This window comes from Siniperca chuatsi, linkage group LG18 (assembly GCF_020085105.1).
Source record: "Siniperca chuatsi isolate FFG_IHB_CAS linkage group LG18, ASM2008510v1, whole genome shotgun sequence".
Lineage (NCBI taxonomy): Eukaryota > Metazoa > Chordata > Actinopteri > Centrarchiformes > Sinipercidae > Siniperca > Siniperca chuatsi.
The window spans coordinates 25,003,642-25,029,127 of record NC_058059.1 but is presented as its reverse complement, the minus strand read 5'-3'; the positions used below and the strand labels follow the sequence as shown (position 1 = coordinate 25,029,127).

General features: G+C 41.1%; 1 protein-coding gene across 1 annotated transcript; it reads right to left on the bottom strand.

Annotated features, from left to right (window-relative positions):
• Positions 1–6,152: 6,152 nt before the first annotated feature.
• Positions 6,153–18,586, bottom strand: ajm1 (apical junction component 1 homolog). The gene is made up of 2 exons (XM_044174788.1): positions 18,306–18,586; positions 6,153–11,490 (listed from the first exon to the last, which is right to left on the bottom strand). The coding sequence occupies exon 2, from the start codon at positions 11,434–11,436 to the stop codon at positions 8,164–8,166; it is 3,273 nt and encodes a 1,090-aa protein (XP_044030723.1). The 5' UTR covers positions 11,437–11,490; positions 18,306–18,586; the 3' UTR covers positions 6,153–8,163.
• Between the last annotated feature and the right edge of the window lie 6,900 nt (positions 18,587–25,486).

The window sequence follows — 25,486 nt, the reverse complement described above, 5'->3', positions numbered from 1 at the left end:
GACTAGTGGGTGGCTGATGAGAGGACACGAAGGCACGAGTATCCATAGAGGGCCACCAGAAGTGCCGCTTCAAGAGGGACAAGGTGCGGATGATTCCCAGGTAGCAGGCAAACCGGGAAGTGTGCACCCACTGGAGGACCTGGGAGTGGACAGAATCAGGCACAAAGAGACAGTTAATAGTTTGTTGGGCCTTCCTGACAAGGGACTCCATCTCCCACGTTGCATGGCGAACGAAGGAACGGTGTCTGGATTGGATGGTGCCTCCTTGGAGGTGTACTGGTGGGGGAGGGCATCGGGCTTGAGATTCCTGCAGCCTGGATAGTAGGTGAAGGTGAAACTGAAACGACCAAAGAACAATGCCCAATGAGCCTGACGGGAGTTCTTCACGTTTTTTGCGAACTGCAATACCAACTTTTAGGTGCATACAGCCACCAACCGTTCAAGAGTATGTAGAACAGGATCTAGTTATATAAAAGATGATCACGCACTCAGCCAATCATGTCTTGCATAGAGTTTAGCCTACGCGTTATTTGAACATAAAGTAAGCATTTCCTACAACTGTAAAATTTTTAGAGGTAGGCTATACGTAAACTAATTTGTTTAGATAGTGATCTAATGCCTTTACCACATAAAACACACACTCACTCTTTCTCTGGCGCTCTCTCTCTCCAATAATAACAAACATGTTGTAAAATATTATTTATTTAATCACAAATAAAAAAGTACTAATGACATGTTGATTTCCTGCACCTGTCTTGCACTTCCACAGATGTCTGTGTCAAACATCTCATAGGCAGACATTCAAATACTGAACTGCATGTCTACGTCCAAGAGGGGTCGTAGTTAGACGTCCAGATATTGAACCTGATATGCGCATCATGCAGACATATAGATATCCTGGACCAACCAACACAATATAGACACGATCTGCATTATAGACATGATCTGGCAGACATCTCATGTTCACTGGGTGCTTTGGCTTTTTGATGTTGTGTGGCTGGCTGGTCCTTTGTTTGGCGTGTCAGCAAAACTTTGCATGATTGCATGTACCCAAGAATGTGCATCCACAAGAAATCCACAGAATCCAACAAATGCTCCAAGAAATTTTCCACTTTTCTGTTTTCTTGTTCCAAAGTTGTTCGATCCAAGGGAGGGTTCTTACTTTGTTTCAAAAAAGGTTTTTTACTTAATTGTGCCTGGTCTGGTGCTCAGTGACCCTAGTGTCTACAAATAAATGCAAAAATAGCAAATAATAATGAAATAATCAAACTAATGAAATAGCTCTTACAGTATGAATTAGATTTGTGTGCAGAACTGTCTTCTATTCTTTAATGAATTGATGAATGTTGTGTTGCAGCAAAAAAAGCATCCCTTTAAGAACTGGCTTCTTCTCATTTTCCACTCCATGGAGCACCAATGAGACATTTCAGCCAGCAGTACTCTTAGTACAGTCTGCTGAAGAGTGCACTGACTACCACAATAAGTCACAGTGGAATGACTTCTCTTTGCCCCTGGACATTAGCTTCACATACTATCATTCCTGAGCTGTGTTTGAAATGTTTTCTTTTAATTTTCTCTTAAATAGCAATTTACCTCTTCTTTCACAGATGAGGCATCACATTCACATGCACAGAGTAAGTACTCAGATATTAAAGCAATGCAAAAAAGAATGATAAAAAAGAAAGAAATTTGTGATTAATCAAATTACCAATGCAATGCAAAGTGAGAAAAGGGGGTAGGCCTATGTGGTGTTCATTTTTGCTCCGGGGCCCCATAGAGGTTTAATGTATGTGCTTGTAACTTGAAATGCTGATATTTCCAGCATACACTTGGTGGCTGTGAAAAACTTTTTTTTTTGTATATTGCAAAAAAGTTAGAAAAAATTAGAAATCTCCTGTTGCAGTTAATTTTTAAAAGTACTTTCTTTGACTTATGTAATTGTTAAATGTTACATACATGTATTTTTTCTTTTCTCTTTTTCCCTTTCTAAACAATGTTTTGAATATACTGTAGATTAATAAAAAAGTGATAAAGTGCTTGTGAACTGAATTTGACCTGTATTAAAATAAACTTAATTCATTGATGTGAATGATCTAGGTTTGTTTTGTTTTGTTTTGCCTGACTCTTTACAAAGTTGAAAAATACACCTACCAACACCTCTACTCACTAATTAATATATTGTGTCTCGTGTGTTTTGCTGACAGAGTTTTTGTCCAGAGTTACTTGTTGGCACTATTGCTTGATGAACAACAGTTTATCCATCCGCCTAGCACTTCTGTACTTCTCCAGCTTTATTGCAGGTTGCCAGATGCGCTAGTGACCAGAAGTTTAGGTTTTGGCCTCTGTACAGGTATGATGGTACCAAACCTGACAACCTCTCTGTGACAACAAGACATCAGGAAGCTGCACATGAAATGACAAATATGAAATACTCCCCCTAATACTCACCCTAAAATTGTAATTTTTACATTCCTCTTTGTGTACGTATTAAACAAACAAGAGACAATAAAAACATATCAGTGAGCTTTAGAGGTGTTGGCAGGTGTATTTTTTAACTTTGGACAGAGCCAGGCTAGCTGTTTCCCCCTGTTTCCAGTCTTTATGCTAAGCTAGGTTAACCAGGTCCTGACCACTTGAGATGACTTAACACAGACATGAGACTGATATCAGAAAGTAAGTGATCTTACTATAACAATATTTCCCCAACTATCCCTTTAGTTCAGGGAACAATTGTGGTCATAGAGGTCATGGTTAAAAGAAGCAAAATGAGAAACAAACAGCAGTCTGTTGCGTCAAAGTCACACGCTTCATTGACCCATCATCCACCCTGACTTCCTTATGAGGTTTTGTGGCTCCATAACACACTCCTCCCCTGGATGCACCTCACAGACAACAGTCCTACTTCACAAGACCACTAGAGGTCGCTTGTCAGTTAAAACATAAAAAGGTCATATTAAGGCATTTAAATGAACTATTGATGTTATATTTCTTGCGAGGACACTCTCCAGCCAGGGGACCACTTGGGCTGTGCAAGCACTTTGGAAGTCAGACCTAAAAGAACGTGGGCACTTTCACACAAACCCCCAACAGTCTCAGAGATCCTATTCTTGGCGAACTGTGCTGGTTGAGATCAAATTGTTGAAACATTTCGAGTTCATATCAGAAATGTATTGTCAAATTCTATATATATAACCATTCAATCAGTGAAAAGTTTAAAAAATCATATCCAGGCCATTCAGACAGAAGTCCCACAGTGTAGTAAAGGGAACAGCTTAATGCCCAGCCAAAACACTGAGGCCCAGTCTACTTATCCCTTTTTGCCTTAGAGTCTTTTACTCACATGACCTACATTCTGTGTGAAAAACACACACACATTCACTGGTGGGTTTTCAGAGCACTTGTATTGACTGTGCCTGCAGCTGAATTGGTCTCTTGAATGCACTACAGTGCTGAACTTATCTGAGCCTCCACAATCCTGTCAGACTGCCAGCAGTCACAAAAGATGCTGAGCCAAGCGTCTTGATGCCCAGCCAGAGGAATGAGGACTGTTACCCTTACTGTTCTACATTCTTTCACTATCATGTCCTACATGCTGTCTGAACATATGTACACACACACATTCGCGCACGCACACACACACACACACACACACACACACACACACACACACACACACACTCAGCTGTAACAACGCCCATGCCTGATGAAGTTGATTGTGAAATCGAAGGTGGAGCATGCAGGGATGTAGAGCTGATGGAGGTCAGCGGCCAGAATAGTGGGGCGGGGGGGAATGTCATCTCATCTTCAGAGTCTGTGGCTCCATTTAGTCCCACTGAGGTCCCTGAAGAAAGAGACAGAGAGCGAGAGAGAGAAGACATAATAGACAGAAAAGGGGACAGAGAGGGGTGGGATGCGAAACTAAACCAGACAAGGAGAAGATCAGATTGGTACTGTAAGTGGAAAAGCCCAGGTGAGGCCTTGTACCTTAAAGGATAGGTTCAGATTTTTTAAAGTTTATCTTACACAACTTAACAATACTCACAAACCATACCATGTAAAATGAAAAAGTTATTGGTTCTTGTAAGGTCCCCTGCTCATACTGCTCCTGAAGTAATACTTGCATAGACTGACAAAAAAAATGTATTCTAAAGTTTAGCTGAATCTAAAATGAGGTTTCAACAGTCTGACTTACACAAATCATGTGGGGAGCTTTGTGTTGTTTCAGAGACAAAACACCAGCAACAAACCTGCACACTACCAGAATGTATCCCTCCACAATGACTCAGCAAGAAAACACTCTCTGTGGAAACACAAAGAGAGAATTTCACAATAAAAAGAAACATGGAAGATCCCCAGTTTGGATTTAAAATAGCCATTTTTTGACAATGAAGACAGACAAGAAATGTGGGGGAAATGAGACACAGGGTATACAGTCTTGGGCCGCTGTACCACAAGGATGCCCCAACCAGTAACTCTTTTTTTTCTCCTTATGAGGTTTTCTTTGGGAGTAGGAGATTTATATTTTTACATTCGTTCGTTCTTAACATTTCTTTAAAATTGTATTGTTTTCACCTCTCATTTTAAGTGTCATGGTGCTAACCCGTGCCCTTTGGAGTAGGTTGCACACTAGCTAAGCATATTCTTTTTTCGTTATTTATTCCATCCCACTGGCACAATAGATCTGTAGTCCTGGTTGTGTTGCTAAATGGTGTAGCTAGGCCTCTGTGGCTGAGTTATGTAAGCATATGTGGGTGTAGCATGCTAACCTGCAAACAAGTTGTTTCTGGTAATTTCAATATGCATACTGTCATTATTTACATTGTTGATGAAATAACAACTCAATTTATTAATGCGTTCATTTAAAATTAAGTTATTCGTAGAGATGGGCGAATGATACTGAAGCTCCGAGGCTTGTTTCACTCCTGTGAAGCTCACTGTTTCAATACATAGTACTTGTCAAATGAAGAATGTCACGCGACTCATGACATCCGAAGCTTTAAACGTCACTGGTGCTTCACAAAGCGCTTCATTCAGTTTGACGTTTCAGTTTTGAAAGTTTTACAACTGAACTATGTTATCGGCACATTAATGGGATAAGAGGAGAGGAGGATAATTGAGAAATATGGGGATGGAGATTAGAAAGACATAAAGTATGAGAACATTTCCTCCTGATACCAAGTAATAATTAATGAATTTAATGAATATCACTCTCCAATCACATCACATTGTGACTCATATGAAATGTTGCATAAATATCAACCATGAAGTTTAAAAACATGAGCCCACAGTGGCACTCTTACTAAACTACACCAAAAAGGTACTTTAATGTTTTGTGTCAGCAAAAATATTTTATATCTAGGCTTTTTGGAAAATGCAAAGTTATTTTACTGTAACATATTGCACAATAATATTTATATTTAATGCAGCACAAAAGTATACAGATTTCATAATAACACGCAGGCTTCTTGGACTTATAGTGCACACGTATGAGACAATAACTATTAATATCAGCGTGGTCTGGTGGTGCTTCAGCCCCAGTCTTTAAGTGCTGCTATATGTTTTACAAGCCACCAGATGTCACTGTGTTTACCAAGTTTGACGCCCCGAAGCATCAGATCTTTTTCGGCACAAATTGAAAGAAAGCCCCAAAGCTTCATAACTGTATACTCATACCAGAAGCTTCATGAGCGCTGCGTTATTTCAGCGTTATTTCAGACTGGACAAATGTCAGTTTGAAGATCTGCTGACCAAGGTTGCGCCAAGGATTCAGAGGATAGACACCAACTGCAGACAAGCCATTTGTGTTGTTCTCCTCATACTCTCTGGGTCACATATAATATAGTTCACACCACAAATAGTTTATTATTCCCAGCTAGAAAAAGTCCAAAGTGCACGGAAATTCAAACACAGTGTGATGAAGATGAAGGTTTAATTTCTCATTTAAAAATAAGAATTATATCAGCATTTTATATCAATAAGCTAACTACTTTTTCACCTAGGAACAGTTGATCTCTCACCCTTATGACATTGTCCTGTTTATAACACCACTTCCTATTACCCTCACTCCTTTGAAGAAATATGAAGGACTTGACTGTCTGATATGCTTGGACAGACACAGTGTTGTTGCACTTCACCTAAAGAACAGGCAGACAGCAGTTCCCATTCCATTTATTAGATATGGTTTATAAATAGACACACTCAGACACATACTGTATGTTGAAAGTATAAAAAATACAAGATTACAGAATTTTCTAGACATTTCAGTGAGGTCTCTTCTTCATTGCCTTTGACACGTTATTTTAACTTGAATGACAAAAATGGAAAATTCATTAATTTTTTTCTTACACAGCATAGTAGTTTTCACTTTCACAAGTCCATTCATCGAGCAAGTTACTATCATCAATGTCATATTAAAATGAGATCAGAGCATAGAAAACAGTCACATGCAGCCAGCAACTTATCAGCAAAACAAGTGTAACTCAGTGAAACAGATTTTCAAATATATATGTGCTTCAAGTTTCACTGTACTTTGTTTTACAAACTTAGGAAAGCTGATATCACAGGGAAAAAGGTTGATATGGAAAACAATGATTAATGACAGGGAGAAAACATCTTATTCAACCTTTACTGAAGACTGATTGACAAATGCTCCTTCACGTCTTCCAGATATTTGTTAAATGAGGTCAGTCAAACCATTTTTAAATAGTTTGGGAAATTAGCATTTCAAACATACATTATGTTCCAGCTAGACTGTATAGATTTATAAAACTCAACTGTAAGTTTCAAATCATCAACAATATGATTTGGGATTTAGGACACTACAAAAACAAAATCAAGAAATGTACTGTATCTGGATAGATGAGGCAACATGGATAAGTTGCACTGATAAATGTTATCTAAATCTTCTGCAACCAATGAGCAATGCAATGGTTCTGATTTGCTAAAACCAAAAAGGACCATATAAATCACACATGTAATAAACCTAGTGCAACACAAATACACAACTAATGTCTTCTTCAAGCATTTATGTACCATATAGCTACTGTGCCAAATCTGGCTCACCTATACAATAACTCCTGCTGCTAATTCATATATATTTATTTTTAAATATATCTAAAAATACAACTCATCAACTTCAGCATTATAGGAAATTGCAAGATTTCTTGGTATTATAGCAAGTTTTGTTTTTGTAGAAGATAACTCTCACTATTCACAGTGTTTAAAACAGTACAGGCCAACACCTAGTGTGTAGCTGGTAACTGGCACCATTTCAATATCCATTGTGGAGGTTGCTTTCTAGTCCAGTAGTGCTCCAGTAATTCTGCAGAGAAATTAATGAACTACTGAATTTAGCCTTTCTCCAAAGTACACCATTAGACACAGAGGAAAACATGAACTTTTATATGGTATTCCTACCTAAGCAACAATAAGTTTTTGTGCCTGTTTTTTATAGATGTTTCAAATAGAACAACTGTCTCTTTTTCAGTTTTCATTATTTTCATGGGATTTTTGTTGCCACCACAGATTTCAGCACTTTATCGCAATTTCAACAAAAATCTTCTTTACAGATGTGTTTAATATGATATAATATATAACAGAAACAACTCCTACAGGAATGTGGTACTTAAGTCATGAAGCAACTTTGCATAGAAAGTATTTACGTAGCTAAGAAAATAATGTTTAATATTTTCTGCCTGATATACCATTAAAGTCACCTATGAAAAATAGTCATGCTGTACTCACTTACAGAAATGGTCTCTCTCATTTAAAGAGGCAAAGTTTCAAAGAACATACAGTTGTTGCTAATAATTTGAAAAAATCAAGACCAGAATGTCACTTTAGGAAATCCCTATAAAGGGAATGTTTTGTAACAGTAAATGACCAGGATACAGATAAATGGCTTGTGGTTTTATTAAAAAGTATGTACTTGTTAAAAAGATTAAAATAAATAATGCACTGTACTCATTCTGCAACTGACAGGAAATATTCTGAAAAAGAATAATACTGACCAAGCAGACATGAATATATATATATATATATATATATATTTTTTTTTTTTAACAAAATACGTATCTACAAATGTTTTTAATTGGATTGATATATAAATATGTGTAACAATATATATGTATTTCTATACATATATATTTACAACAAAAGGTGCACTTAAATAATGTCATCAAGGAGATGCGGGGTGCCTACCCAGTCCAACGTCCTGGGCTCGGAGGCAGCCATAATCATGCACATAAACTGTTTACCGGTCCTCTTATCAATAGGATAAATAGTTGTGGGTGTGAACCTTCTGTTATTTTCCACAAACTCACAGAGCTGCTGATACACCTGTGGGTATTCATGGCGTAGGAAAACCCCTCTAATCCTTAGCTCCCGTTGTATATTGATAAAACAGATTTCCCTGGCTTTCCTGCCTTCCTCTCCCTCTTTGTCGATATCTGCTGTTCCTGGGGGTGGAGTGAGGATCAGAGTTTCCATGTCACTCTCTTTTTTGTGAACCTTTTTCTCTGGGCTGAAGGAAGCCAATGCTACCTTTGCATATTTTCTGACAGTTGGAGCTTGGTTCCTTGGTGATGGCCCATCAGGCAATTGCTCACCGACAGCAATGGATACATTCAAGATGAAACATTCATTTGGGTCGTACTCTTTACCAGCTTCCTGCAGCTCCTTACAGTACTCCCCTAGGTTGTCCTTGAAGCTTTCAAGCTCTCGGAGGGACAGGTATGTAGGAGACATAAGTAGACTATCCAGGCCATACTGCAAGAAATTACTGGATGATGCAGGGTTTGGAAAACCAAGGAAGAGAACTCCTCTACCTCGAGAAAGGTAGCCAACTTTGGCAATACGAGAGAAGGCTTTGTGGACTTCAACAGTCTCCCGGCAGTGTTTGATGATGTGCCGACATGTGCTGCCAATTCTTCCATACAGGCAGCTTTCTTTATGAATGTCCCAGTCTTCCCTGCGACAGTTACGAGAGCAGTAATAGGTGTAGCAGCTGTGGCAGGATTTAAAATATAGGCAAGCATTGAACAAGGTCTCTGTCCTCCGGCATTTGTTATTAGAGCACATCATTGTATCATCCTCATCTGGGCTCTGATCTGGGGAGCACTCATCTGCACTCTTCATTGCATCACTGGCACCATCCATGTCTCGAAAAGCATCAGGATTCATTCTTATTGAGGTTGGCTGCTTGTCAAGAGGAGCTGGTTCTTCTATACCTGCCTTTGAGCTCTTTCTGGACAGAGATACTGCTTCTTCCTCATCAATTAACTTCTTTAGTTGATCCAGAATGTCCTCACTTGCCCTTCTACTGGGTGGCTTGTAATCAGTCACAAGATCTGCCAGAAGCTCATCAAGTTGTTCAAGGCTTTGCTGTAGTGAGGGGTTGTCATGTGTTTTCTCTTTGGTTGAGCTTTGAAAGTCACACTGAGACAGTTCTGGACCATCAGTGCTTCTGGAGTCAAGAATGTCCCAACTGGCAGACCGTCCTTCAGCCTTATTAAGTTTCCCTGGTCGAATGTCATTATCAGTGATTGTTATCTCAGGAGTGACAAACCAGAGTTTACTAGTAGTGCTCTTTGATGCCTCTGTTGGGCTTTTGTCAATTAGTGAGTTATCAGACATTGATAAGGCTGCATATCGTCTTGGTGAACTGGAAAGATTGACTACCACTGGTTGTGGTTTGTCACCTGTGGCTGCTGCAGGCTTCCTGGACTCAAGAAGATCATCATAGCTCTGACCCCGTTGTACAGGAAGAGGTTGTTCCCTCTCTACACGAGAGTTGAGAATATTGTCCCAGGACCTTGAGTAAGATTTGGAATCTGTGCCAATTCTTTGAAGTTCTACACATGGGTTGGCATACCAGGGTGTTAAGACAGGCTCTTGACGGACTCTGGTTGGAGTGACTTGAGATACATATGAGGCAGGATTGGAATAACCAGATGCATCTGAGCCATACCAGTCATCTGTTTGTGCCTGAATGACTCTAGCATGTCTTCGACCCTCTGTGTAATATGCCCTTGCTGGAATATGATGCTCTGGTGGCATTGCATACATGTCACTGGAATAATAAAACCTTGGCGGAGCAGTCTGGATTTGATAAGACCTTGGATCATCCCCATAAAATATTCTTGCTGGAGGTGTCTGTATGATGTATGGCCCTGGTTCATTTGCTGCATAGGGTTTGGGATACCCTGTCTGCACAGAGTATGGATATGTCTCCATCTCAGGATAATGGGGTCTTGTAGCTACAGCATGCACCATTTGAGTTCTTGGATCTTGCACATATTGCACTTTTGGACAATATGTTTGTCCTGGTGTGTAACGGTCATCATGAAAGTAAGAACTTGGTTGAGGAGGAGCAGTAGTAACATATCTCCCTGGGTCATCTGCATAAAAGAATTTGGTTGGCACATTAGGACTGGAATGAGCTCTGCGTTCCTTATCATAGTAATCACCTGATGAAGGCATTCTTTGCAAGGGAATCTCCATGGGTTTTAAATAACTATTTGGCATGCTGCGGGAATATTGATAAACTTGCCTACTCTCTGTACCTAATGAATCAGTGGGAGTTGGTGTTCTAGAGTAGGAGAAATGGCGTGGCACAGTCAGACTCCTACTTCCCCCACTGTGGTGCCTCTGCCAGGGTATGTCTACTTGAGGTGTAGCCTGTTTCCGTTCTGAATGATGTAATGCAGCGTTATCAGGTTTGATGTCCACCCGACACCTGACATGAGGACTAGTTGCTTGTTTATCCAGCCCTCCGTCCTCAAAATTATCCACAGCATAGTTAGGTGAATATTTACTGCTGTCACTCGTTTGGGGCTGAAACTTAATGGGATGGACTTCATGCATATGAGCCCTAGTTGCTGCATAGGAGGACTCCCTACGTGGTGATACTTCTGGTCTCCAGCGAGAGTCTCTTGGAGCCCTTTGGGACTCCCTGCCCTTCCTTCCCGAAGACGAGGACCCTTCAAAAGTCATAGGGGTGAGACTGGTCTGGACCCGAGGGGCACTTTTTGACCTGGTCCTTCCTTTTTGTTCAGGGACAACTACCTCACTGGCGATATCTGCAGCCATTGTTTGAGGAGTTAACCTATGACTGAAAATGTCCGGAGCAGAAAAGCGATATCTCTGCTGGCGGCCCAAGGCATTCCAGGCAACATCTTGGTTGGCTGCATGCCTATCAGCCTTCCTGTATGGTGACTCCATTGAGTATTTGTGTGATTTTGGGTACTCCAATAACTTATAGTCAAAACGGCAGTGCCTCTTATTGACTTTGCTCTCACTGTCCTCCAGTGCACTGTAATTTATAGAATCACATTGTTTGGAGGGTTGCAAGGACTTGTAGTGTGAAGAAATGGGGACCACTTTTATATCTCGATGCACAGTTGATACCAGTATGTCAGGTGGGTCTGTGCGTGTCATCTTAAAGGGACTCCTCTAGTTTTCTCCATCAAGTTGCTTTAATTTTGATGTTGCCTGGAGAGGTAAACAAAAAAATTCAGTCAGTGTCATTTATCTGGGAAATATAAATTAACTGTGCATGGAGAAGAAACACAATTCATTATGGGTTAGTTGTTAGCAAGTTAGTCTCTACAGTAAACTTTGGCAGAAATATGTATTAAACAAAATTTAGAATATGTTTATGATTTGTGCAACATATTCAACTTGGCAGGTCTGGTTGTAAATTTTTTGATAGATTCAGACTTTATTGTCCTAGAGGGAGATTTGTTTTCACTGCCAGTTCAACATCGAAACACACAGATATAAACACAGATCCATCTCATATTTCTTTAATATCTTTCTCTGTAACAAAGCATTCATTTGAAGGCTAAAATAAGTTCCTCTAATGAGTTTTGATTTCATGTCTTCAATTAAATTCAATTTTATTTATATAGCGGCAATTCATAACAGAAGTTATCTCATTGCAATTTTCCTATAAAGCAGATCTAGAGCTGGTCTGTTCAATGATGGCAATGTCATCAAAAGTATGGCCAAATATAAATACATGAGTCTAAATCTGTATTAAGGCATCCAGCACTGCTTATTCTAACAAGCAATACAGCGCCAATTCATAACAGAAGTTATCTCATTGCGCTTTTCCTATAGAGCAGGTCTAGACCATACTCTTTATAATATTAATTACAGAAACCCAACAAATCCCACCATGAGCAAGCATTTGGCGACAGTGGCAAGAAAAAACTTCCTTTTAACAGGCAGAAACCTTGGACAGAACCAGACTCAATGGTGGGCGGCCATCCGCCGCTGCCGTGTTAGTGCAGTAGATGAGTTATTGCAGTATTCAGTACATAGTACTGGAGTGCAAATGATGCAGTATATGTATAAATAAATAGTCCGGTAGTGCAAATGAAAAATAGTCTCCTAGTGAAGACCAGAAGCGCATTTCTCTGTGCCGCTCAACAAGCATTATTAATTAATAAACTCCACTCACTCCAGGAGAACAGGAGGGAGAGGGGCAGAGAAATCAAAAGGGTTGGCAAGCATTGAATAATATTTATCCGAATCCAATCATTTATATCATATATAATATCAATTTATATTGTTTATTATAGAGCAGTGTGTTTTCTTGCCAGATTCATTCGCGGCACACAGAAAAAATAGACCAGAGACAAAACTATCGCTGTGCCTGACCCCAACCGAACTCTAATCCCTATGCCTGACTCTAACCACTATTTTCCAACACATAGGACCAGCAGTCCACAAGCAATGAAACAGGGCTCGTTGAAAAAGCTAAGCAGTGTTGAGCCTGGAGGACAGACTGCATGAAAAATATATGGAGTATTATGGGCTGGGATCACTGTTTTGTTCCCTCACCCAGAAGGCCTAACTAGCATCTTTTAAATATGTTATAAATTATTTTTTTGAATTTTACTTGTGCCTGTGCACCATGAATTACATCCTTGTGCTGTAGTCCGACCGTATCTTAACCTCCAGTTGATCCAGAATGCTGCGACACGTGTACTGACAAGAACTAGGAAAAGAGATCATATTTCTCCAATATTGGCTTCTCTGCACTGGCTCCCTGTAAAATCCAGAATAGAATTAAAAATCCTTCTCCTCACCTACAAAGCTCTTAATGGTCAGGCACCATCGTATCTTAAAGAGCTCATAATATCTTATTCTGCTGTTGCCTTCTCAGCTGTCTGCAAAGGCCTCTTAGATCTCTGCAACAAAGTTTAGCACAAATGGCTGCCACACACAAAGCCTGCCAACTTCACATGCTAACAGGAGCACGAAGGAAGTTAACTTCCTCCATTCTCTACAAGCGGACACTGCACAGCAAAAGACGCGTCCACAGCGGAACCACTATTCTTCCCAGCTTGGCTCGTCTCCAACAGACTGACCGCCAGCTAACAGCAGCACCAAGGCCACCTCTTTTTCCCTCCCATAGACAGTAACAACTGGGCATAGCATAGTAACAGTGTATATGGCTAAGCAAAGGACTGTTTAAATTTGTACATGTACTGATGTGTTTTTCTTAGGTTTTATTGTTGTGATCTTCTGTTAATCTTTCGGTTAATTTGGTAGCCACACTTTAAGCTGATGTTAGTTTATGTTATGCTCCACACAGTCTTTGCATGCTAACTAACTCCTTTTAACTTGGCACCATTATCCTAAACAGATCATATACATACACCTCTAATTTGATTCAAAGACAACCACACACGGCAGAGAAAAACTTTAAAACTCCAACTTCAGATGTTCCTTTGTTTCTGACCACGAGGGTTCATGCTCGTGCGCACGAGACATACAGAGGCAGAACAAAGAAACATACACAAATTCCTTTTGGTGCGCACCCGACCTGCACACGCACATGCGCACACGCACGCATGCACACGCACACACACACACACACACACACACACACACACACACACACACATTTGTAGGGATACTGGACTGGTTAAAGATCTGGCATTCTTCACCCCTCACTAACCATTATTTTCATATATATGGACATCGCATCATGCATCTGTATGTAAACTCCCATATACATTGGCTATGTACTCTAGAAAACAAAATACAGAGACAGCTACTGTTAACTTTTTTCCATGGCAACAGTAGCACCAGTGGAGCAGCCCAGTCACCAGCAACTAAAGTCTGCAATCATTCCTCATCTCCACAGCTACAAGTAGCTGCAGATATTCCTCTCCAAAAGAGTGCCCCCTCCTGGACTAAATTGCTGATTTCATTCAGTTTTTACACTTCATAGGATGTATCAACCCTCTTCAAGTAGAACCACAGTGTAACATATTCAGGAGTATCCTGTCAAAGGTACAGGAACCTGGTAAGCCCTTATCCTGGTTTTGAGAAACAGGGATATCTCTGCAGTTGTTGGTGGACTTACATGTGAGACAACAGATTATACATACACTGAGAGTCAATTCAATAACTGGTAGCTTGTTTACCGTTTACCGTTTACCACAGTGTATTAACACCATGGTCAAGCCAATCATATGCTAATCAGGTACTTAACAGTGATGAGGGAGGTGCAGCCAGAAAACAATAGGCCGATTATTGGACCATCATGGAAACAAAAGAACGTCAGTTTCAGGTGAAACTAGGCAGGGTAAACAGCAGAAACTCAGGAAGACTCCTCCCTGAGGGCAACACAGAGTAGCTTAAATTTCTGAGTTCTCAGACCATTTTCACAATTGAGAATGACTTCCGGATGGGAGCCGAAACGTCTTGATTCTGAAAACAGTGTCCAGATGACTACGACTGAAACCTTTTCTACGATGGAACACTCCTGGACAAATGAAGGACTACACCGTATTATTTTAAATATTACTACTATAGTATATTATATAGTGTTTCTGTAGTTGTTTTTTGAAAGCACTATAGAACATTCCTACAGTAATACTATGATGATGTTGCAGCAAATGTATAGCATTACTCTAGTGTCTTTAATTGTATTACTACATTCCCTACAAACACATTATGTAATGCTAACGTTGCACTTTGGTCATAATTTGGTAAGCTGCAGCACAACAGGTGACGTTGTGTCAGCATTGCTCTATGGTTGCAAAATAACCAGTCCTCATGGAGACTGTTCTTTAGAATAACGGAAATATGTTATATCACAGTCCTCATCCTTACTTAATTAGAAACGTTACTGGTACAAGCAAAGGAGTTTTGATGAGTAGAATTTTATACACATTGCATGAAGTCACCATTAGACCCCATTCCAACTAGGCTGCTTAAAGACGTTTTACCCTTAATTAGCACTTCGTTACTAGATATGATCAATCTGTCTCTATTAACAGGCTATGTACCATAATCCTTTAAAGTAGCTGTAATTAAACCGCTTCTTAAAAAGCCCACTCTTGATCCAGGGGTTTTAGCCAACTTTAGACCTATATCTAACCTTCCCTTTCTTTCTAAGATTTTCTATATAACAATAGTTTATTTGAGGATTTTCAGTCAGGATTTAGAGTGCATAGCACAGAGACAGCACTGGTGAAAATTACAAGTGACCTTTTAATTTGACTTGTCTCTGTACTTGTCTTGTTAGATCTTAATGCTGCGTTCGACACCATTGACCATCACATCCTATTACAGAGACTGGAACATGTAATTGGCATTTCAGGAACCGCACTAAGCTGGTTTAAATCCTATCTATCAGATCGATCTCAGTTTGTACATGTTAACGGTGAGTCCTCCGTGCGCGACAAGGTTTGTCACGGAGTTCCACAAGGTTCTGTGCTTGGACCGATTCTGTTCACCTTATATATGCTTCCTCTGGGTAATATTATTAGGAAACACTCCATAAACTTTCATTGTTATGCAGATGATACTCAATTACATCTATCAATTAAGCCAGATGAAACTAACCAGTTAGCTAAACTTCAAGCATGTCTTAAGGACATAAAGACCTGGATGACCTGCAATTTTCTGCAAGTTATTGTACTTGGCCCCAAACACCTTCAAGACACATTATCTAAAGATATAATTACTCTAGATGGCATTGCCCTGGCATCCAGCACCACCATAAGGAGTTATCTTTGATCAGGATTTATCCTTTAACTCCCACATGAAGCAAACTTCAAGGACTGCCTTCTTTCACCTACGCAACATTGCAAAAATCTGTCTCAAAATAATGCCGAAAAACTACTGCATGCATTTGTTACTTCTAGGTTGGATTATTGCAATTTCTTATTATCAGGCTGCCCGAATAAGTCCCTTAAGACTCCCCAGTTGACCCAGATTGCTGCGGCACGTGTACTGACAAGAACTAGGAAAAGAGATCATATTTCTCCAATATTAGCTTCTCTGCACTGGCTCCCTGTAAAATCCAGAATAGAATTTAAAATCCGTCTCCTCACCTACAAAGCTCTTAATGGTCAGGCACCATCATATCTTAAAGATCTCATAATACCATATTACCCGGCTAGAACACTGCGCTCCCAGAATGCAGGGTTACTTGTGGTTCCTAGAGTCTCCAAAAGTAGAATGGGAGCCTGAACCTTCAGTTATCAAGCTCCAAGGGCTGGCTTGGGTGAGTCCTGAACCATCCCTTAGTTATGCTGCTATAGGCTTAGACTGCTGGGAGACTTCTCATGATGCACCTCTTTCCTCTCTCCTTCTCTCCCTCTCCATCTGTATGCATTTTTATCCCATTACTGCATGTTACTAACTCGACATCTTCTCTCTCCCGTAGTTCTGTGCTTTCTCGTTTCTCTCCTGTCGCTTTCAGCAGGAATTTCTCCCTCCAGAGCTGCAGAGACTGGATCTGTGAGTATGGGCCACTTGCTTCCCCAGTGTTCCTGCTCGACAACTGCTACTACAGTTGTTGTTATTGGCTCTGTTACTAATACTGACATTATTTTTCCTATATTACTAATTTATTAATATTAACACTACAATTACTATTCTACCATTTAAAAAAAATATTGTATTTGCATTGGACAAGATCAATATACATATTACCCAGCAATCATCACTGCATATCTGTACATGACACATACCAAAGAAAATAAGAAAATATTCATTTACATGGAAAAAATGTGTTATAGTTTATTTACAGTTCTTATAGTTTATGTAGAATAAGCATATCATTTTGTTATAGATTTCTAATGACTATTTTACTTACTTTTACCAAAATAAATGAAAACCGTTATGGAGATGGGTTTGCCTTTTTGAGGGCAACTGGCAACAATTCATAAGTAATTCTTCTTTGAACACAGGTGTAATTCCTAGGTGGGCTCTTTCTCGACCCAACATGTTGTCGACCCCCACCTCACGGGCCCCTGTGCAACCACAGTGCCTGCATTGTCTCCATTTACACCCCTGCTCACAGCACTGGGTGTATAAGAGAGCTCAAGCCCCTCGCTGGCCTGGGAGGCTGGCCAATCTGAAGAAAGTGGGCTTTTAGGGAGGGGGGCCTTAAAGAGAAAAAGGATGAACTGAGGGTATGCATGAAGGGCCAGTATGAGATTAATAAGGATTTTTTTTAACTGAATGCAAAGCTACTCTAGTGGAATCCCAGAATAAAAATATGAGCATAATAGGTCACCTTTAAAATTGTTCCAAAGTTATACAATTAAGCTATGAATGTGAATGAATGCAAGGTTCATATTTTTGTTATACAAAAATTTAAATTGTAAAACTGACTGCTGTTGCTAGAAATAATACACCTATCTATCTATGTATCTATCGGCATACATATTGTGGCCTCTGTACAACTCTGTAGCATCTAGCTAGGCTATTCTCTTCTCATGACCAAATCAGAACAACCCATGCAACCTATACACTTAAACAGTGCAGTGCTGATGGCCTGTCTTGAAATGAACTTGGGTGGCATGGTAATGCATCAAGTCCGAACAAACGTCGCATTGATGCGCTGAGGAAACACTGCGTAGTATATCCTGACTGCTGCTGCATGAAGAGCTACTGCCTAGAGCCACAGTCCTGATGAGGATGATGTCAGTGTTCGAGGATGGAAGCACATTGTCCATAATCAGCCAGCAGGGAAATAACTGCACTGGACAGTAATGAGCAGGACAAATAATCCACTGCATCCCCCTCTGTGCTCAGAACATGCAATCACAAACAGAACGACACGTTCGATTTTATATGTGCACAATCCATATTGTGCTCAATCTGTACAACCGTCGCAATGATGTCAAATTAAACCTAAATGAAGAGGGGAGACAATCGTGCAGTTAGTGGAGGTAAAATGCATAATCTGATCTATATCTCCTTGCATAGGCTAGTAGCCGTGCACAGAGCACGACAACACGGTACTGCAAATAAAAAGCTCCATGTCTTACCGGATCAGTCCGGACTCTCAGCCTGTGCTTATCCATTTTTTCACAGCGATGCGATACTAGGCAGTGAGATAGTGGTTTCCCAATGACGACATCGGACATGTGCAAAAGGTAAAACTGCAATATCTGCCTTATTGGTCAAACTCAACGGATTTTTTCTCTCCTCCTCCCTAACGTCACATCGTTGGTGAATTGCTGCGGAACCTCGCTGCACCATTTACATATAGATCTATGTGATCGCAACCACAACTCTCTCTCTCTCTCTCTCTCTCTCTCTCTCTCTCTCTCTCTCTCTCTCTCCCTCCATGGCGCCTGCAGCAATGACAGAAGTAGCCTGTTCTTTAAACCTCCACCAAGAAGGCTGTGATTGGCTCCATCCTCCATCTGTTTGCCTGTGACAAACATATTTTCATAAAGGAAATCTGCTGATCTGTTGAGCACATTCATACTCCAATCAGGAAGGAACCTATTAATTTTGGTGACCCCCCCCATGACCTTGCCCTTTGCACCCCATCAGGATTATACCAGTGTTTTGTTGCATGTTGTAGCTGAATAATGAGTCAGTTGACTGATTGAAAAATTAATTAGTTTTGATAACTGATGAATGCTTAAGTCATTGTCAAGCAAAAATTCATTGGTTTCACCTTGTGTGAATATTTGCTGTTTTCTTAATCTTCTGTGACTATTCTGTGGGCTTTTTATTGTTTGTCGGACAAGTAAAACAGACCAAACGATTATGTAACAGCCTTATATTGTCAGTTTAGTTTCTAGTTGTCCACCCTGCTATTTTTGGTTCCTACCTGTAATAAGTAGTAATTCTACAGGGGGAAGTAATGACCACCATACGTCGTAATTAATCATCACTTTGCAAGCTAAGAACCAACAAAGCATGGCATGAGGTGAGCTCTCCAGCTAAATTTAAATATTAAGCATAACCAATACAAGATTAGTGTATTGGTTAAATTTAGTATATATTTCCTTAATGTAACAATTTTATTTTGTGTTCAGTATAGCACTAAAACTCTTCTTGTAATGATTTGCTTTTCGTTTGTAGAGTGAACACAAACTAGTCATTTTATTGAACAAGAAAAAACTACATTTTAAATTACTACCAAAATTATTGACAAGTGTACAATGTATGTGTTATTCGTTAAAGTTCCCCTCCAGACATGTTTTAGGGGAGATATCTATGTATCTAAAACACTGCTAATAAATAGTACCCACAAAAGTTTAATTACCTTGTTAAAATTCTTAAAAATGACATTTACTCCTTCTCACTCATTGAAAAATCCTGAATCTCCCCACACATGCATTACCTCATAATATCCATTCATGTGGTACATTTTCAGTTAAAAATGACACCATGAATATCAGCTGGGGACTACTTGCAGAAAGTGGCCATGAGCAATTCTTGTGGCACCCTCCTCAAGCAAGTCTGTGTGAAAGATGTATAGATAGGGCAGACAAAGACAGTCAGATAGAGAGATAGACGGACAAATACAATTTCAACATTAGACACTCTTGAGTTGTTGTGAGCATTTAAGCCTTTACAGTACATTACTCGGTGTATTAAAGCTGCAGAAGGAAGTTTGAACATACACAATGTAAAACCTTCTGTCTTAAAAAAGGTTTCAGTCGTAGTCATCTGGACACTGTTTTCAGAATCAAGACGTTTCGGCTCCCATCCGGAAGTCATTCTCAATTGTGAAAATGGTCTGGGAACTCAGAAACAGTCATGAGGGAGATGCAGCCAGAAAACAATAGGCCTGATTACTGATTACTGGGCCATCATGGAAACAAAAGAACGTCAGTTTCAGGTGAAACTAGGCAGGGTAAACAGCAGAAACTCAGGAAGACTCCTTCCTGAGGGCAGGGCTTAAGTAACACAGAGTAGCTTACATTTCTGAGTTTCCAGACCATTTTCACAATTGAGAATGACTTCCGGATGGGAGCCGAAACGTCTTGATTCTGAAAACAGTGTCCAGATGACTACGACTGAAACCTTTTCTACGATGGAACACTCCTGGACGAATGAGGGACTACACCGTCTAAAACCTTCTGTGTCTCTCTCTGCTGCTTGTATCACTCCGCTAAGCCCCTCCCACCAAAATATTAAATTCAAATTACTTACATGGCACAGAAGAACACTTTACAGCTGCTGTCAGGATCTGGACCATCTAAGTGTGACAATAGCTTGAGGAAGGGCCATAAGAAACAAAAGATGAAACGAGTTAACAGTATGCGGGGAGGCACATTTCCCCTACTTTTTGTAGGTACTTAAGTAAAAGTAGCAATACCTGTAGATAAAATCTGTGTTCTGTCATATGTTGTGCTGTGTAGTGGCATGTGGACCCAAAAGCAGATTATCAGGAAGCGGTATCAGGGTGAAATAGCCGGATGCCTACAGTGTTTATTAAGGGTGATGTGGTTTACAGGCAGGTACAGGCATACCAGTAGGCAGACAGGTAAACTAACAGGCAAAAGGCAGATAGGTTAAAGGCTGGCAGTGGTGGAAGCAGGGAAGTGAGTCCAAGGTGGCAAAACAGTTCACTAGGGAGCAGGCAAATTACAGAAATCCAGAATCCAACCAAGGTCCACGGGAGACAAAGAATCCAAAACAGAACTCACTGTAAAAATGCCGGGGAACTGGGCACATGAACCAGGTACAACAAAAGGTGCACCAAACACAACAAGGGCCAAGTGGTGGACCTCAGGCGGATTGCCCAAGGGCTGGACATGTGCGGAGCTGAGGACCTCGAGCGGAAGGCCCGGGGGCTGGACATGTGCCGAGCTGATCTCCTGAGGTTTGTGACACCATCTGGAGGCCTGGCGGAAGGCCGGCGGCGAAGACGGAGAGTCACAGGAGGCCGGCTGCGAAGACTGAGACCTTTGGGAGGCCGGCGATCCAACAGAGAATTCAGTGGCATGCTGAGATACTGACTGGAGACTAGCACATAGGAGGTAAGTATGTAGGGATATGAACCGGGGGCCAGCAGGCAGTGGTGGAGGCTGATGGCTGGCAGGCCAGGGTGCAGTCCGATGGCTGTGAGGACCACCGAGAGCATATGGTATGGGTTCGGGACTGGGACCGGTTGAGAAGTAGCTGGCAGGGTGGCAGACTGGGGTGTCTGGGTGTGAAGGAAATCCGTGAGCCATCCAGGGATGGCCTCCCTCAGCCCAGGCGATGTTGAGAGTCTGGTTTCGACCCGACCTTACCTCTCTGCGGTACTCGTCAGGTATTTCCTCCCATGTGTCCCTTAGGCACACCAGATCTCGGACCATCTGGTCCAAGTGAGTCCAAGGTGGCAAAACAGTTCACTAAGGAGCAGGAAAATTACAGAAATCCAGTATCCAACCAAGGTCCACGGGAGACAAAGAATCCAAAACAGAACTCACTGTAAAAATGCCGGGGAACGGGCACTGGAACCAGGTACAACAAAAGGTGCACCAAACGGCGACACACACAAAGGTCAGGAACACTCACAAAACAGGAACAAAACTCAAGGCACGAACCACACCAGGCACGACTACCACCATCAGTAACAACACCATGTAGTAACAACAATGACCCAACACTGAACAAAGACAGAGACACGGACTAAATACCCTAGGGGAGGTGAAACAACGAGACGTAGGTGCAAACAATCAAAACTGGAGCGAAAACAAAGACAGGAAGTAAAACCACAAGACACACAAGGGAAGGAACACACTACAAAAAAAACAGGAAGTGACAAAACCTTAAACTATGACATGTCTTACGTTGAAGTACAGAAGTATTAGCAGCAAAATATACTAGAGCACCTTTAATATAAGCAAATTATGCTTATAATTATTACTATAATTTAATGACCAATAAATTATTTTTGTGGTCAAATCAAGTTGTCTTATGCTGTTTCAGAGTGCCCATTACAGCATGATGCAGGTAAAGGCAGTACCACCAACCATGGCCTGCACAAACACTCTACAAATATGGTATCGGCCACAGGTAACTTTGTACAACATTATGTTGCGTTTAACAGGGAAAAACTGGGGTCGTCAGGCAGACAGCTCAGCAAACCAGGTTGCAGTCCGAACAGATAAATAATTCCAAGGAGAGAGAAGACAAAATGCAAAATCCAGAAACACACAAGAAGTCCAAGACAACACAAGGGAAAAAGACTGGGATGCTAGACACTAGAATAAACAATAATCTGACAGAACAAAGGAAGAACACAGGCTAAATACATTCAGGTAGGGGAGACAACAAGACACAGGTGAAACTAATTGACACTGGTGAAAACAATCAACGACAGGTACTACCGGACACATGAGGGATGAAAACCCAATGCCATGACACTGTAATGGAAAGAACAAACGGACTGCATGATTGTATAACAAACATGGGACTCTCTGACATAACATATATATGACATTTTGTGGGCCTGGTACATTTTGTGTACCACATAACTGTTTGGTGTCAATTCTTGATCTGTGTATGATTGTTTGGACTGTGTGATGAGAATAGTTAATTGATAATGATGATATGGAACTATAAAACATGCTATTGACTGTTATGTCCAGACTTCAGGGACACTCTTCTCCCCAGGCTGAGGAGTGTGACCCTGAAGACTGGATAAATAACTGATGTTCCTTTGCCTCTGTACTCATTCAGAGCAGATTATACTGATGTATGTTTTGCTGCTGTGAATCCGTCTGCAGACGTTTGAAGTAAACCTACAGAAGTGGTTGCCTTTACAATACATTGTGTAAAACCCTACAATACAATAATTAATATATTAAAGCAAGACATTACTACTATCATGGCTGTTTGTTTGTATCACTCTCAGGGGATCTGTGCAGATCTTATTCAGGACTTGGTGGTGAATAAATCAAAGTCGTCTGCCAGGAGCGTATGTAAATCAACCTTCTATCAAGCATACATAGGTAATGGTCATTATTGTTCTGTCATACTGTTGGCTGTGTATTCATGATCATATTGTTGTATGTTACAAATTTGAACTTGCTGGAGAAATGTGGAAGGACGATGAATTTAATACCTGTACTTTTAACATTTATGGGCTTTTTATGCTTAATTTGTTTCAGGATCCCTCCCTGACCCATCAGTTTTGTCCCATGGGGAAGAACTAAAATGCCTCAGACCCCAACCACTAATATCCTTGGTGCTGCATGGCTTGTCTGAGCTTTTACTGGTTGACTCCAGGAGACCTGGGGCGCGAGGTTCACCACTGGCCACGTCTAACACCCAGATGGCCCAGCATTCTGCAAACTCCCTGTGGATGGTACCAAATTTTCCGCTGCTGTACACTTTGTCCAAAACTTCCACCAGTTCTTCCATTTGGAGAGCCTAAATGTCACACAGGAGATTCCAGCTATGATAGAGGAGGGCACACAAGAGCAGTCTCAGTGTCCATTATGGAAAGAAATGCACCAGCCCAGAGTAATAGCCAGAAAGTTCTATGAGGTTTGCCATGTGAGAGGGAATACAACAAACTAGTGCAATGAAAAGGGGCCTTGAGTGTGAACCTCAGGTGCTGGAACAATACTTAAAACTGTTCAATGTAAATGTCTCACCCTGTGGCTTTGTCATACAGCCCGACGTTCCTCAACTTGGTGCCAGCCAGATGCAAAGATTTATGACCCTAATGTAGCTCCTAGTTTTGGGCTTGCAGAATTAAAATGCCCAGACATCTGTAACATTTCAGAGGCGGTGCATGTCAAATGTGTGAAAGGCCAGGCAAAACTGAAAAGAAATCATAAATTCTACTGGTAAGTTCAAGGTCAATTGGCAATAACTGGATTGAGCTGGTGCAATTTCATTACTAACACTGAGGAGGACATAACAGTTGAAATAGTCTGAAGAGATGATGAAATGAAAACAGATAAAAGAAAAGGTGGACCTGTACTTTTTGGTACATTTATGGATGTGTATTTTCAGACTCTCTGGCCCTTCCTGGCCCTTCCTGTAAACAGCTTGAGTGTTCTTAGCCCAGTCCAGTTTATTGTCTAAGTGTACTCCCAGGTACTTGTAGTCCTCTACAATGTCCACACTGACCCCCTGGATGGAAACCGGGGTCACTGGTGCCTTGGCCCTCCGTAGATCCACAACCAGCTCCTTAGACTTTGTCGTATTGAGCTGCAGATGGTTCTGCTCACACCATGAGACAAAGTTCCCCACTACAGCCCTGTACTCAGTCTCCTCACCACCGCTGATACATCCCACCACAGCAGAGTCATCAGAAAACTTCTGAAGGTGGCAGGACTCTGTGTGGTAGCTGAAGTCTGTGGTGTAGATGGTGAAGAGGAAGGGAGAGAGGACAGTTCCCTGAGCGGCCCCAGTGTTTCTGACCACGCTGTCCGACACACAGTGCTGCAGGCGCACGTGCTGTGGTCTGCCAGACAGGTAGTCCACAATCTAGGACATGAGGGGGGCAATGTAGAAATAAAAAAAGAGTGTTAACGCCCTCTAAACAGATGTGGCCAATGATGATTCCATGATAAATAGCAAGGCTACTGCTATGTAATGACACTCCCCCACAGACACACACTCAACAGAGAGCCTCTCAGCCATTCTGAGCCTCTCAGCTTCTCTGAGTGTGAGTGTGTTTTCAACGTGGACACAGAGTCAGACAACAGCTGCTCGTGGTTAGTTAGCTGTCTGTCGCTCACTCTGGTTGGTATCCCCTTACCTCCCGTGGAACACATGAGGCCACGCCCCCTACAGTGTTTGTCCTACAGTCCTCTGCTGCATATTTTAAATATGCTGGGAGGGAGCTAGCAGAATTTGAGGGTGCAGTTACACCAAGCTTTTCTGGTATCTATAAGGACAAATAAGTCAAAACGGATCTAGCATAATTACAAGTTGCTTGTCCAAATATATAAATAAATAAACTTGCAGGCTAACGTTATAGCAGCAACACATGATGCGCATTTAGACACATTGTGGAACAGGTCTGAAAAGCCAACACAGTTTTTCCACATATGTTTCACTCGAATGATAGGACACTATATGATGAAGCATTTCACTTTGGTCACTTTTGTACTTGTCTCAGACAAGTTATAACGTTAATTGTCAAGCCCTGAATGTTTCACTCACAACCTTTGCGAACTGATGTTAGCTAACACATCAACCCAGCCAATGTTAGCCTGGAAGCCAGGCTCATTGATTCATTTGTTACTGCAAACTT

Bases quoted from the DNA above. Each gene is read 5' to 3' on its own strand.
- ajm1 (XM_044174788.1), bottom strand. From the start codon at position 11,436: ATGACACGCACAGACCCACCTGACATACTGGTATCAACTGTGCATCGA.